Below are 16,141 nucleotides of genomic sequence, written 5' to 3' on the forward strand. Positions count from 1 at the left end.
ATCGACATTAGTTAGCATATAGTGCAACAATGATTTCCTTAGTGCCCCTTACCCATTTAGCCCATCCCCCCTCCCACAACCCCTCCAGTAACCCTCAGTTTGTTCTCCATATTTATGAGTCTCTTCTGTTTTGTCCCCCTCCCTGTTTTTATATTATTTTTGTTTCCCTTCCCTTATGGTCATCTGTTTTGTCTCTTAAAGTCCTCATATAAGTGAAGTCATATGATTTTTGTCTTGCTCTAATTTCATTTAGCATAATACCCTTCAGTTCCATCCACGCAGTTGCAAATGGCAAGATTTCATTCTTTTTGATTGTCGAGTAATACTCCATTGTATATCTATATACCACATCTTCTTTATCCATTCATCCATCGATGGATATTTGGGCTCTTTCCATACTTTGGCTATTGTGGATAGTGCTGCTATGAACATGGGGGTGCATGTGTTCCTTCGAAACAGCACACCTGTATCCCGTGGATAAATGCCTAGTAGTACAATTGCTGGGTCATAGGGTAGTTCTATTCTTAGTTTTTTGAGGAACCTCCATACTGTTTTCCAGAGTGGCTGCACCAGCTTGCATTTCGCAGAAGTTCGCAGTGCTCAAGAGTAAGCAATTAGCAGGCTGGCAAAGAGTGAATAAATGAATCAGTAAACAAACAAATCACCAGGCATGTATTGAGCATTTGTTATATACTCAGAGCTCTGCTAACTACTGCAATACATAGAGAGGTACAAACTGAGGGGCACCTGCCTGGCTTGGTTGGTAGAGCATGTGACTCTTGATCTTGGGGTTGTAAGTTTCAGCCCCATGATGGGTGTAGAGATTACTTAAAAATAAAATCTATAGGAGCACCTGGGTGGCTCAGTGGGTTAAGCCTCTGATTCTTGATTTCAGCTCAGGTTGTGATCTCAGTTTGTGAGACTGAGCTCGGTGTTGAGCTCCACGATGACAGCACAAACCTGCTTTGGATTCTCTTTCTCTCTACCCCTCCCCTGCTCTCTCTCTAAATAAATAAATAAACTTAAAAAAAAATTTAATAAAATCTTTAGGGGCTGGGGAAAAAATAAATAAAATATTTTTTTAAAAAAGAGAGAGAGAGAAAAAAAAAGAAAGGTACAAACTGAGACATGAGGACCAACATGTCTGTGGACTCAGTCTGTGTCCTGGCGCTCACACCTGTGTGCACAGGCAGGGCGTGCACAAGCCAGTTTTGCTTTATGCAAACAGACCCACACTAGACAGCTAGGCTAACTGGATGTGAATGAGATGACGTTGCTTGATGATTTTCCAGACTTGTAGAAACCTCAGGCGAAACGCTCTGCAAACTATTCTGGGATAAGGGAAATGGCTGTCAGGGTCCCAAATAGTTCAAGAGAAGCAGAACAGGTATAGGAAAACCCCGGTTCTGTAAAAAGACAATGGAGTAGTTTCAGCAGAAATATCCCCACGATGTACCTGAAGATCTGATATTGCCTATGGAAGCCCCAACAGTGAGGACAACAGCCCAGGAACTAGTCAAAAGGCCGAGCTCTTCCTTCTACTTCTTTTCAGGTGGGAGGGGGGAGCAGTAGAGACCCAAGATCCCAGATCCCAAGATCTCTTTCCTGAATGGGTGGAGGTGGCCCCATCCCTACTTGAAGGGAGGGGTGGTTTCCGTAGTTAAAGGTCTTGGAGGACCTTCTGGCACACAGAAAGTGTTATAGAAAGAAAAAGTAGAAACCAGAAGGAAAAAAACAAAGCCTGGAAGAAAGACTGGGAGGGAAGAAGAGCTTTGAAAAAGAGAAGAGCAAGCCCCATCCAGCCAGCTAATGAGACAAGAGGGGAGAAGTGGGAATATTTGATAATAATGATGTTAATTATGAAGATTGCTGCATAAATGCCAAAAGGGAGCTGGGAGGGGAATAACACTGTTTACAGAGCCCTCCTCCATGCCTTAACCCACTCAACCCACTAAACAGGTTAGTACACCCTGTGCATTTAACAGAGGATAACCACAATAGCTAACATCCATGCATTTGTTCAGGCCAGTCTGTGTGCTAAGCACTTGAAATGCATTATTTCACCTTCGTAACAATCCTTTGAGGTAGGTATTAATTATTCCCATTTTACAGATAAGAAGGTTGAGGCCGTGGGCAGTTAGGAGGCTCAGTGGGTTAAGCGTCTGACTCTTGGTTTCGGCTCAGGTCATGATATCACAGTTTTCGTGAATTTGAGCCCCGCAGCAGGCTCTGTGCTGGCAGCTTGGAGCCTGCTTGGGATTCTCTGTCTCCCTCTCTCTCTGCCCTTCCCCCATTTGCACTGTCTCTGTCTTTCTCAAATAAATAAATAAACCTAAAATAATAATAATAATAATAACACTCTTTTATGTACCTTGTTGAGCCCCTTCTCTTTTCTGCACCAGGCCTGAAAATGCATCAGATACATTATCTGATCTGAAGGGCTGCCAGCTGCTGGATTTGGGAGGGCTGATGAAGGTGACTTACTAAAGCCAAGCTGAGGTTGGTTGTAACCTGTTTGGGGGAAAAAGAGGCAAAGAATAGGACACAGAGGGCATGGGTGACGGTAAGTCTGCTCTCCCAGAAAAGAATGTGGGGACCCTACTTTCCTCCTTTCCACAAAACATCATTGTCAGGGAACCTCACAGGTTAGACCGACCAACGGCAGAGGCCTGAGTTGTGTGTTTGCCCCACCCCTGCGTCAGCTATTCATTCCCCCCACCCCCACCCCCCACCCCCAACCAACCCATCTAATGTTATATATCAGAGCTCTTTCACACTCTTGGTCTCGTTCTTACTTTTATCCCAACCCCGTGAGGCATCTCCATGTTGCTGAGGGGCCACAGAGACCACAGACAGATTAACAGATTTGTTTAATGTCAAACAGAAGCCAGTGCTAAGGCCAGGCTAGAGCCTAGGCCTCTGATTCTTGTTCAAGGCTGTGCATCACAGCACAGTGCTCATCTGTGGCTGCTTGGCATTCAGTGGCCTACAGGGAGCACTCTGACTGAGCCCAGTTGAGGAAAGGGCTGAAAATTAACACTGTGCTGGCAGGAACTAGGTCTTTCTTGTTCATTATTATACTCCCTCCGTATAAATCAGTTGAAATTAGCTGTTTCCTGGCTTCAGAGAGGGGTTACACTACCTGGGCCTGATTTTATATTCCCATTGTAGAGATCAGGCACTTGATGCCCGTGGAATGAACGAACGAACGAACGAATGAATGAATGAATGACAAGGAGGGCTACAGGAGGGGCCTGGCCTGTTGATCATCACAGAAGTAATTAAGTGTCTTCTGGCCACAACTCTGGACTAGGGCTTGAATGAACTGACAGACACTGGCCCTGATGTTCCAAGAAGCGAACCAGCCGAAGGCTGTCTCAACACCTGTGGGCACTCACAACGTCATATGTGTCAAGAACCCAAAGCTACCTCTAAGAAAGCTCTCTCCTAGGCCCTCTTTCTCTCTTTCAAAAATGTAATTTCCAAATCTCCATGTGTGTATGGTAAAACATAATTAACATAAAATTTACCATCTTAACCATGTTCAAGTGTATAGCTTAGGGGCATTAAGTGCATTCACATTGTTATGCAACCACCACCACCACCACCACCACCATCAACTCCAAAATTTTTTGCTCTTTCCAGACTGAAACTCTGTACCCCTTAAACACTAACTCCCCATTCCTCTCTCCCCCAAGTCTCTGGCAACCATCATTCTACTTTCTGTCTCTGTGAATTTGACTATGCTAGATACCTCATGTAAGTGAATCATATATTTGGCCTTTTGTGTCTGGCTTACTTAGCATAATGTTTTCAAGGTTCATCCATGTTGCAACACGTGACAGAATTTCCGGCCTTTTTACTGGTGAACCATATTCCATTGAATGTACAGACATTTTGTTTTTCCATTCATTTGTCAATGGACATTTGGGTTGTTTCCACCTTTTGGCTATTGTGACTAATACTGCAATGAAAATGGATGTATACATATCTGAGTCCCTGCTTTCTTTTCTTTTCTTTTCATATGGCACTCCCTTTTATTTATTTTTTATTTTTTTTAACATTTATTCATTTTTGAGAGACAGAGTGTGAGTGGGGGAGGGGCAGAGAGAGAGAGAGAGAGAGAGAGAGAGAGAGAGATAGAATCTGAAGCACGCTCTGGGCTGAGCTGTCAGTACAGAGCCTAACGCAGGGCTCAAACCCACCGACCGTGGAATCACGACCTGAGCTGAAGTCAGACGCTTAACTGACTGAGCCACCCAGGCACTCCAGGGCACTCTCTTTTAAACTGCTAAAACCTTTGTCCATTCTTCCAGAGACAGGCCAAGGCGGGGGCCAGGCTGCTATCCTCTCAGTAGAAACATGGTGGCAAACTTCTTCTTTGACAGAGAATACAAGAAGTCTGGGGACAGTGAGTGGAAGGAGGAGGAAGGGTGGGTGGGTGGGTGGGTGGAATTAGGTTGGAGCAATCCCAGCCAACAAGTTAGGGGCAAAAGCAGAACTTCTGAGTGGGCCCACAGTAGGGCTTTACCCAGCAACTGTCCTAGTTCACTTGCCTATGTGGAAATGGGCAATTTCAACACCTCCTGGCTTCAGACAGAGGTTAAGTTCCCTGGTCTCCTAGAAACTCCAGTTCAGTACCAATGCTAGTCCTCGATGAGATAGGTACAGAAACTTTGAGTAAGCAGTTAGAACCTTTTAGTGCAATCTGACATTGCTGGAACATCAATATAGGATAGTGGAGTCATCTCACTGAACATGGTATAGATCATTTTTGGGTGTTCTGAATGCTGCATCCTGGCAATATGTAGTATGACCACATCAGTCAGTGACAGACTGGGAACTAAAAACAAAAACTGGAAAAACTGGTCCTTCACTATACCTTGTTCTAGTTAGCATCATGGACCTGCCTATCTTCCTTCCTTCCCTCTCTTCTTTCCTAACTTAGGCCAAAAGTAATTCTGGAAATGACTGGAGAATAGCTCACAGAATCAAAGAGAGAACTACACCACCAGCCCCCAGAAAGGCCAAGAACCAGGGTAGTGATTGGAATCTCAGTAATCAACCCATGACTCTTCTCCAAACAGTTCTCTGTGTCTCTGCTCAGAATTCAAATTCTCAGGAAAGAGAATCTGAGTGGTTTTAGCTTGGGCAGGGGTGTCGTGGTGGTGGAAGGGTGGGACGAAGGGGGCAGACTTATAATGGGGATTTTCCAAACTTTCCATGTGAAAAGAGCTTAACTCTGAACAATTAACTATTATTCCTTTAAAAACAAATTTTTTTTAAGTTGGCTCCATGCCCAACGTGGGGCTTGAACTCACTACCCTGAGATCAAGAGCCGCATGCTCTATGGATGGAGCCAGCCAGACACCTCTGTTATTCCTAAAACAAAAATGGAACTTGTCTGAGAGTCATTATATTTTTAAAGGAGGGGCATGTAAAATGCAGATATAGCTGAAAGTATTAGAGACACAGACACATGGAGTTAGTTCCAATACTTAAGAGACTTTACAGAATATGTAAAAGATGGGAGAGTTGATTATTTAGAATATCCTCAGGAAAAGTTCCAGACTCATACAGAGAGACAATGTTGAAAACACATTTCTTGGAATGAGAGGTAAAGCAATACTTTACTTCTATACTTACTAGTATTGCTTTGAAAGCAATACTCCATCAAATTCATTTTAACCTCAGTTTTTAAAAAAAGAGAGAATGTAAGAAGTGTTATAGCGTGGGGAAGCTTAGAAATCATCACTGCGAGCCCCAACACTCTACATTTTTTTAAGTTTATTTATTTTGAGAGAAAGAGAGAGAGTGTGTGGGCTTGCAGGAGGAGGGGAGGGAGGAGCAGAGAGAGAGAGGAAAGACAGAGACGGAGGGGCAGAGAGAGACGGAGAGACAGAATCCCAAGCAGGCTCTGCACTGTCAGCACAGAGCCTGATGAAGGGCTCAAAGCCACAAACTGTGAGATCATGACCTGAGCTGAAATCAAGAATCGGACACTTAACCTACTGAGCCACCCAGGTGTCCCAACATGCTGCATTTTAGAGCATTGAAGGCTTGAAGACTGGGTTCACTGCCAGAGGTCGCAAACCAAGCTAGAGACAGAACCAGGACTGGAACCCAGGTCTCCTCTCTTCTGGATCAGGAGTCTTCAGTTCAGACCACATAACTAACCTGCTAAAGTGTGAGACTGTCCCCAGGCTATGAACCTGATGAACGGACACACAAGCAGTATGGGGTGGGGGAAGGAGGTGGAATGTAGCATTTTGTCATTTGGAATCCTAGGACTGAGCATAGCCCCTCTTGTGGAAACAGGGTTGTGGTCTAAAGAGACAACCTGGGGAACAAGTTTCTCTGAGTATCTGAGAGCCTGCTAGTTTAGTTTGGGTCCAGGCTGTTCTAAATCTAGAATCTGATTGTATAAAGGAAGGCTTTCTGAGCTCTTCGGAAGCAGAGGCTGTGTCACACCTTTGACCGTCCTGTAGGCACAGGCTTAAACATGGAAGATGTTCAATAAATGACTAATGGATTTCATTGAAATATCTTTTTTTTTTCCTTGAGAGAGAGAGAGCGAGAGAGCACACAAGTGGGGAAGGGACAGACAGAGAGAGGGAGAGAGAGAGAGACAGAATCCCAAGCAGGTTATCACCACCAGTGCAGAGCCTGATGTGGGGCTCAAACTCATGGACCATGAGATCATGACCTGAGCTAAAGTTGGACGCTTAACCAACTGAGCCACCCAGGCACCCCTTAATGAAATATTTTTTATTATTTTTATTATATTTTGTTCTCTATGAAAAATACTTAACCTAAATATGTAGATATATCCGCAAGCACATTAACTACTACTTTGCCATGCTATCTATTAACACTCTACATAGAAGGAAAAAATGCTCTTTTCTCTAGATTAACAACTACTTTTTAAAATAATGGAGGGGCACCTAGATGGCTCAGTCAGTTGGGTGTCTGACTCTGGCTCAGGTTATGATATTGCAGTTTGTGAGTTTGAGGCCCACATCAGGATCTGTGCTGACAGCTCAGAGCCTGGAGCCTGCTTCGGATTCTAGGTCTCCCTCTCTCTGCCCCTCATCCACTCCCACTCTGTCTCTGTCTCTCTCTCAAAAGTAAATAAACATTAAAAAAAATTTTTTTTAAATAAATGGACAACGGGAGCCTGGGTGGCTCAGTCAGCTAAGTGTCCTACACTTGGTTTCAGCTCCAGTCATGATCTCATGGTTCATGAGATCGAGCCCCACATTGGGCTCTGTGCACTGACAGCAAGAAGCCTGCTTGGGATTGTCTCTCTCCCGCTTTCTCTGCCCCTCCTCCACTTCTGCACTTGTGCACGTTCTCTCTCTCTAAATAAATAAACTTAAAAAATTAAAGTAAATGGACAAGTACAAGTATATTTGGGAACAGAAGGAAATTTAGACTTGGTAAAAAAAAAAAAAAAAAAAAACGCTAATCAGGAGCACCAATAGCTGAGTTGGTATTTGTTTTCTACCTTCAAAATAAGAATCTGCTCCCTGGACTGCAGTGTAATTACTAAAATATATACTTTAGCTTAGACACTATTGGTCATAACACCATATGATCATACCATCAATACCATACAATCTCTACCAGTCTGCTCGTAACTTCACAAATGCAAGAAAACATTGAGTCTTAGGATGGCTGATTAAACTATTCAGTATACGGTTTTTATACCCCATACAATCAAAGCACCAGCTCTATGTCTAAAGGTAAAAGTGTAAAAAATAAGAAAGTGAAGGGGCGCCTGGGTGGCGCAGTCGGTTAAGCGTCCGACTTCAGCCAGGTCACGATCTCGTGGTCTGTGAGTTCGAGCCCCGCGTCAGGCTCTGGGCTGATGGCTCGGAGCCTGGAGCCTGTTTCCGATTCTGTGTCTCCCTCTCTCTCTGTCCCTCCCCCGTTCATGCTCTGTCTCTCTCTGTCCCAAAAATAAATAAAAAACGTTGAAAAAAAATTTAAAAAAAAATAAGAAAGTGAATACTTGATTAAGTCGACTGGTTATTTGATGTGTCAGTGACCAAATTTCCTGAACCCCCAATCAGGCTATGTGGTGTAACCAAGGCAACAGAATATTTGAAACAGTTAATCTTTCCTGGAAGCTCAGGCCAAATAGTCACATTGTTTATTCGACACTAAATTATCAGTTTCACAGATCTCTATTGTCCTTAACCTCACCAACTTTGCTACATTCACTAGTGAAATGGCCAAACATGAGTAATCTATACAATGCTATCTAGCCCATTTGTAGCCAGATTAACAAGAGGGCTGGCTAAAGATGCACAGAGGATAAAAATTCATTCCAAGGACCTCTGTCTCACGCCCTGCCTGCCTTCAGCCCCTACCCCCCAACAATTTCTTCCACCACTCATTGCCTGAGCCAGCAGGCCAATCCAGGCCTACCACCACGTCTGGACAGAAGTGACTGCCCAAACCATCCCTAGAAGTGGGGACAGAATCACTGCTAGGCCAAATATTTTGAACCCCCCCCCCCCCCCCCCACAGAGGACATATGGAGATGCGGGAGGAAGCCAAGAATTTGAAAGTGACCACCCTGGCAAATCAAAGAAAACTCACAGGGTAAACATTCCTAGAATTATCACGAGCACTACTGAAAGTTGAGTGAGCAGCTCAACTTACCCACTTTTTGCTGAGTAGACTGTGCTGAGAAGCAACAGTCACTCAACCTGAATTTGTGTGCCTGATTTGGCTCAAAGTCCCTCGATGAAAAAACAAATCAACAAGGTCTAGTGGGAACCAAAGAGGCACTCAAGGATAGCTAAAGAGACAGCTGATTAAAACTGCCCAGGAATTGGACAGTCTACTCCAATCCTTTACCAAATAAAGGAGAAAGTAACAGAGCACTTTGGAAAAGAAGCCAATGCTATAAGAAAGCTACAAAGATGAAAAGCAAGTGGGAGACTTATTACCACTGAGCCGCGTGCCGCTAACAGTTTAATATTTCAACCTTTCGGATCTGTGTGACTCTCATTTTACCTGTGTGATACCAAATGGTTTCAGGAACTTTCGCTTACTTGGAGTACTGGCCAAGACAAGTGAGACACAGAGAACTTAGATTATTTTTTGGCTTCCTGAGCATAAACTTTGATATTTAATGACCTGTGATAGCAGTCAGTATCCCGGTAATACATAAAACCCTTGGGAATCTATTAACTGTTTAGCATTCCCAGGTCTTAGGGGAATATGTTTTCCATCTTTCAAAGAGTCTGTTGTAGAGTAAGATGCAAATATTCCCTTGAGTGGGCTGAGGCACAGAGCTAGGTTTCCCTGGAGTTCACCACCACACAAAAACAGATACAGGCTTTGCACAAAGACTGCACAGTCTGCTATTTATTTTGAATTGGCTTCTTGGATCAGTTTATCAGAGTTGTGATGGGTGCACTAAATAGCTCATATTGGGAAGGAAGCTTTAAAAGAGACACCTGGGAGGGGCACCTGGGTGGCTCAGTCAGTTAAGCATCTGACTTCGACTCAGGTCACAAACTCCTGGTTCATGAGTTCCAGCCCCGCAATGGGCTGTTGTGCTGACAGCCCACAGCGTGCAGCCTGCTTTGGATTGTGTCTCCCTCTCTCTCTGTTCCTCCCCTGCTCACACTCTTTCTCTCTCTCTCTCTCTCACAAATAAAGATTAAAAAAAAAACTTTTTTTTTTTTTTTTAAAGAGAGACCTGGGAAATGAAAGAGGAAGCTGCATGAGAAGCCAGTTAACTAGATTTACTGAGCAGCTAGTATGCTGACATCGCTGCTTTGCCTGACTCTGGGAGGGTGATCGAGTATTGCATTAATAACCATTTTCAGAGTTGGGGTGCCTGGGTGGCTCAGTTAAGCATCTGACTCTTGATTTCAGCTCAGGTCATGATCCTGTGGTTCATGAGATTTAGCTGGCAGTGTAAAGCCTGCTTGGGATTCTCTCCCTCTCTCTGCACCACCACCCACCCCTTGTGCCCTCTCTAAATAAATTAAAAATAACCATTTTCAGAGTCAGAAAGATCTAGAACTGGATCCCAGCCCTGCCACCTTCTATCTGTGTGACCTTGGGCAAGTTCCTTAATCTCTCAGAGGTTCAGTTGTCTCATCTCCCTGCCCCCCATCATTCAGTTAGAAAGATTACTTCAGTGCATGAATGAATTAAACATTTGCTCCATGTAGATGGGGTAACAGATGGCAACTTTAGTATTTGTGGTACTCAGTAGTTATCGATGGACTAACTACTGACTCTGCCAGGCATTTTATATGGGTTCATTTCCAAGGGACAATAGCCTGTAAGGTATTACGTTCCCTATTCTCCTAATAATAAAACTGATGTTTAAAGAGTACATGAGGGGTGCCTGGGTGGCTCAGTCGGTTGAGTGTCTGACTCTGGCTCAGGTCATAATCTCACGGTTCGGGAGTTCGAGCCTTACATCGGGCTCCCTGCTGTCAGCACAGAGCCCACTTAGGATCCTCTGTCCCCCTCTCTTCTCTGCCCTTCCCCCACTTGCACTCTCTCTCTCTCAAAAATCAATAAAACGTTAAAGAAATTTATTTAATAGTTTACATGATTTGCTCAAGATGCTGTAAATGGCTGGACTGGGATTCAAATTGGTTCTTTTTGGTTCCTTAGTCCACAGTCTTAGTCCCAGTTAATCCTCACTGCAACCCTACAAAAACGAGTGTTATGGAGACCCATTTACAGTAAGGAAATGGGAACAAAGGAGCGAACCCAGGTCAGGAGCAAGGAGTCCCGGCCAACAGCACTGCCATCGCTGCTAATGCAGGCTGAGCAGGACTTTCACACACCCAGGCCTGTACCCCTCCTGCGCCTTTTCTGTGACACAACTCTGCTTGACACATGCAGGGTAGGTTTAGTAACATGACATGGTCCAAAATGAAGCACCAAATAAGGCTCCCAGAATTTAGAGAAGAGGACCCTGGCAGTCAGGTCCAGAGTAAGTGTTCTGGGAAGTAGGTGGAATTGCTGGGTCTGGGAATGGAAGTAAGTCATTGCCCCTAGGAGACCTCGATTTTACAGGGCAACCTGGATTGTCTCCATTTGCCCTCTCCAAGCCCCACCCGGTTCCCTGACTGGAACCCAGCAGCTTTTTACTGAAATAAAAGTAGCATATGAATACCACCCTCCCCCAGTATCACAGTACAGACATTTATGGAGCAGAGAGTTAGGACCCCCAATGCTCCCCACTCCCCTCCTTACAGGCCACCCCTCCATCTTTTTGCTAGATGCATTCTCATTTGTCCTACATCCGCACAGGGCAGAACTTACCTCAGGGCTCGGTCTGTGGACTACTTCTTTTTTTCTGTCTACATTCCCACCCTTGCTAATCTCCTCAGGTCCTTTTGAATACCATCTAAACTGGACCGCACCTTAGCTTTAGCTCCGACCCTCCCTGAACTCCACATTTGTGTATATGATTTACTTCCTCCCGTTCCCCATTTGGAGATCTGAGAGGCATTTCAAATTTAACAGGTCTTGACTTTTTCTGCCAAACCTGCTCCTCCCTATTGTTCTCATCTTAGTGAATGGCATCTCCAGCCTTCCAACTGCCCACGTTGGAAATCTGAACCATTCTCGATTCCTCTCCCCATATCCCAATCAAACAGCAAACCTTCAAAAACAACCACAAATCTGCCTACTTCTGACTCCTCTACTTCTACTGCCCCTGTCCTACCATCAGGTCTCGTCTAGTGTCTGAGCTCACACCCTCATACCCTACAGTCTAGACCAGGAGTGACCCCACTAAAATGTTAAGTCAGGCCATGTCAATTCCCTGCTCAAAATTATTCAATGTCTTCCCAACTCACTCACATTATAATCCAAGATCCTTTGGATCACCTATGAGTAAAGTTTGCTGGGGACAGACCCAGTTCACACTGGTTGTCCTCGCAGTGTTCTTAACAGTACCCACTTTTCCTATCAAAAGTGTCCCAGTTTGGACAACAAATGGCACAGCCACCTGGCTAAGGATGCCTTACAGATTAAATCCTTGCCCTGGTCTCATCTATCTCTTTACCACCATTCTGCTCCAAATGCTTGTCCCACATGCCAGGTACATTGTACCTCAGGGTCTTTGCACTTCCTCTACCTGAAATACACTCCCTCAGGTATTTACATAGCCTGCTAGCTCTCTTCACTCCAGTCTCTGCTCAAATATCAGGCCTTCCTGATCATCCTACCTACAACAGATGCTGTGTACTCCAAGCCCATTAGTCTTTCTCTCTCACCCTGCATTATCTTTCTTAATAGCATTTACTACCACTTGACATATTATGCCTGCATATGTATAAAATCTATCTTCTTCCCACATGTATTTTGTCCATTATGCCAAGCACAGGGTAGACACTTGTAGAATAAATGCTGTCACTGTTAACAGTATCCATATACTTTGACACAAAGGTTAAAAAGCACGAGCTCGGGGCGCCTGGGTGGCGCAGTCAGTTAAGCGTCCAACTTCAGCCAGGTCACGATCTCGCGGTCCGTGAGTTCGAGCCCCGCGTCAGGCTCTGGGCTGATGGCTTGGAGCCTGGAGCCTGTTTCCGATTCTGTGTCTCCCTCTCTCTCTGTCCCTCCCCCGTTCATGCTCTGTCTCTCTCTGTCCCAAAAATAAATTAAAAAAAAAAAAACGTTGAAAAAAAAAAAGCACGAGCTCTACAGGCAGGTGCAATGGTATCCAGCTATGTAACCTTAATCTCTAAACCTTGGTTTCCTTATCTAAAATAGTGATGTTAATTAGTAGGATTTACCTTATTGGGGTTATTCTGAAGATCAAAGGAGAATAGCATATCTCCTCAATAAATACTGGAGATAATAAATGCTTAATCAATACTGGAGATAACAATACAAAGAGCAAGTATTTAGCACTATGTGTCTATGTTAAACATTTTACAAATATTATCTCTCTTAATAAAAACCCTTTGAGATAGGTACTATTATTATCTCCCTTTTACAGATGAGGAAATTGAAATTCAGAGAGGTTAAGTAATTTGCCCAAGGACACATAGCTGAAAGTGGCAGAGTCAGGATTTGAACCCAAGGTCTCTGGTTCCAGTGTCTGTTACTATTCACTATTCTGCTTTGATTACAAACTCTATTGCATAGTTCCTTTTGTTTCCTACAAATTCCAAGTGTTCACACAAGTGAACTATAGAAGCATATTTTTTAAAAAGTATCTCATCTCCTTCTACCCCTTCCCACCATAACTAATGTTAACAGTTAAGTAAACTTCCATATCTCTCTACTAGCTCACACACTAATTGAATTTATTAGTTTTTTGTTTTAAAAAATAGGTTCTTATTACATACATATTACTCTGGAACTGCTCTTCTCACTGGTACCATGGACATTTCTCTGGGTCAAAACATAATTCTTTTTTTCTTTTTAAACAGCTGCAAAAGTATTCCACAGTGTGGCTATAGCACAATTTAGCAAACTAGTTTCCTCCTGCTAGATATCCAATTGTTACCAAACAATGTTTTAAGCATGTATGGCTGCTCTGATTTCTACAGATCAAGTTCCAAAGTGAGATGGCAAAGTAAAGTGCATTTTTTTTACATTTTTTAACATTTATTTATTTTGGGGGGAGGGGCAGAGAGGGAGAGAGAGAGAGAGAGAGAGAGAGAGAGAGAGAGAGAGAATCTGAAGCAGGCTGCAGGCTCTGAGCTGTCAGCACAGAGCCCAAAGTGGGGCTCGAACCCATGAACCGTGAGATCGTGATCTGAGCTGAAGCTGGACACTTAACCGACTGAGCCACCCAGGCGCCCCAGTAATGTTCATTTTTAAAATGTCAGTAATTGAGTATTACTTTCTAAAAAGGTTTGAAAACAATTTCACATGGTCACCAACATTATTTAAAACTTTGTTTCCAAGCAACTTCATTAGCAACACAATTAATCTTTTAAAATTTTTGCCAATCTGATGGGCATGTACATTTTTAAATAATTTTTTTATGTTTATTTAGTTTTGAGAGAGAGCGAGCGTGAGCAGGGGAGGGGCAGAGAGAGAGGAAGGCACAGAATCAGAAGCAGGTTCCAGGCTCTGAGCTGTCAGCACAGAGCCGGACGTGGGGCTGGAACTCATAAACCATGATATCATGACCTGAGCCAAAGTCGGGCCCTTAACCAACTGAGCCACCCAGGCGCCCCTGTCTTTTTAAAACATAGATGGGCTTATACTACACATCTTATCCTGTAACTTGCTTTTTTCCCCTCAACAATAATATCATGGACATCTCTTCAATAGTTTTAAAAGTATGCTGTTTACGTCTTATAATTCACCTCTGTGACCTGGAGCACATTTCTTTCCTCCCTGGAACAGTTGATCTTTAAATGAAATGGGGATGACAATGCTGACCTTCCTGAATTGGCGAGAGAAGGTAGAAATTATTTCAAAACAAATACAGAATCACTTCATACCCACCAGGAGAGCTATCATCAAAAAGACAGACAATAACAAGTGGCAAGGATGTGAAAGAAACTGGAACCCACTTACACTGATGGTGAGAATGTAAATAGCGTGACCTCTTTGGAAAGCGGTCTCGCAGTTCCTCAAAATGTTAAACATAGACTTAACCATATTTCTACCCCTTGGTATATGCCTAAGAGAAATGAAAATATCATAGCAGCATTATTCATAATAGTCAAAAAGTGGAAACAACCCAAACATCCATCAGTTGATGAATGGATAAACAAAACGTAGTCTATTCACACTATGGAATCCTATTCAGCGATTTTAAAAACTGAAGTTCCAATACATGGGTGAGCCTCGAAAGCACTGTGCTAAGTAAAAGAAGCCAGACACAAATGGTCACATATTGTGTGATCCTATTTCTAGGAAATGTTCACCCTAGGCAAATCCACAGAGCCGGAAAGTAGATTAGAGATTGCCAATGCTAGGGGTGAGGGAAATAGGGAGTGACTGTTAAATGGGTCCTGGGTTCCTTTTGGGAATGATAAAAGTGTTCTAGATTAGAGGATGAGGACGGTTGCAAAACCACTGAGTTTTATACTTTAATGAACAAATAACACCCTCAAGGCCTCTACTTCTCCTTCTACCCCAACACCTGGGTCTCTCTAGTCTCCCTTTTTCCCCCCAAGCATCTCCACCCCGTTTAATTATCTTGATCCCTAGAGAGCAGGCAACAGGTTTCTTTTCAAAGCTGCCTAGGTAGGGTTTGTAGCTAGCACTGCCCCTCCCTCGCAGACCCAACCCCCTGTTCTTTGTACCCAGATCATTTACTTATTAAACCAATTAGATTAAATGACTCACGCTGCACCCTAGGGCAGGAGGCGGGATAAATGGCTCACAAAAGAGTCTGACTTGCACTTGAAAGGGCCTGCTTATCTCTCTTTACCTGTCCCACCCTCTGCCCACCACCTAGGACCAGGTGGCTTTCCTGACTGCTGGAAGAAACCTGAGGAGGATCAGGGGTGGTTGCTACCCCTGCATCTACTGGACTCTCACCTCCCCCAGCCCCCAGAAAGGCCACACCAAGCTCTCAAAGAGCTGACACAATAGTCCTCTCATTTCCATTGCTTACAAGGCCAGCAGGCAACCAGGTCAGCATGTGGGCGAATGTTTGCAGAGCTCCTGGTTCTTCAGAGACTTGCCAGGAGGGTATCTGGAGCCCTGCCCTTTGCTGCCTGCCCTTTGCTGCCTCGTCTCAGCCTCAAACAGTGGCACCCCACTTTGGGCGCTCCATCCCTGCCCAAACTTGCTTGCGTTGAATGCCTTGGAGATGACATACAGCAAACTCCTGAAGTACCCTGGACCCCTCAGTCATCTTGGGTGAAAAGTCAGGGTAAGGGCCTGAAGTACCCTGGACTCCTCGGTCATCTTGGGTGAAAAAATCCAGGTAAGGGCCTAAGCTATTTCCCCCAAGCTCTAAGATGTGTGAATTTTCAGTCCAACAAACAGATGAACTCTTTAGGTCCCTGAGGGAAACACAGGTATGTTCCAACAAGGTGTCTTATCTTCAGAGAAGACTCGGGGACCTAGCAGGTAAGGGAGGACTGACACATAAGTAGTCATTTTGCAGGTATCCTGCAGCAAGGGATGAAATAGGGCCAAGTATGAGGCTCACCAGGAGTGTGGAGGAAAG

General features: G+C 44.1%; 1 protein-coding gene across 1 annotated transcript in view; it reads right to left on the minus strand.

Moving 5' to 3' along the window:
* B4GALNT3 (beta-1,4-N-acetyl-galactosaminyltransferase 3) overlaps nt 1-16,141 on the minus strand; it is a 97,707-nt gene that overhangs the window by 31,356 nt on the left and 50,210 nt on the right. The window contains exon 3 of the mRNA XM_049626650.1: nt 2,372-2,511. Within this exon, the coding sequence (XP_049482607.1) occupies nt 2,372-2,511 (140 nt within the window). The remainder of the gene's footprint in view (nt 1-2,371; nt 2,512-16,141) is intronic.

Source organism: Panthera uncia, chromosome B4 (genome assembly GCF_023721935.1).
Source record: "Panthera uncia isolate 11264 chromosome B4, Puncia_PCG_1.0, whole genome shotgun sequence".
NCBI classification, from domain to species: Eukaryota; Metazoa; Chordata; class Mammalia; order Carnivora; family Felidae; genus Panthera; species Panthera uncia.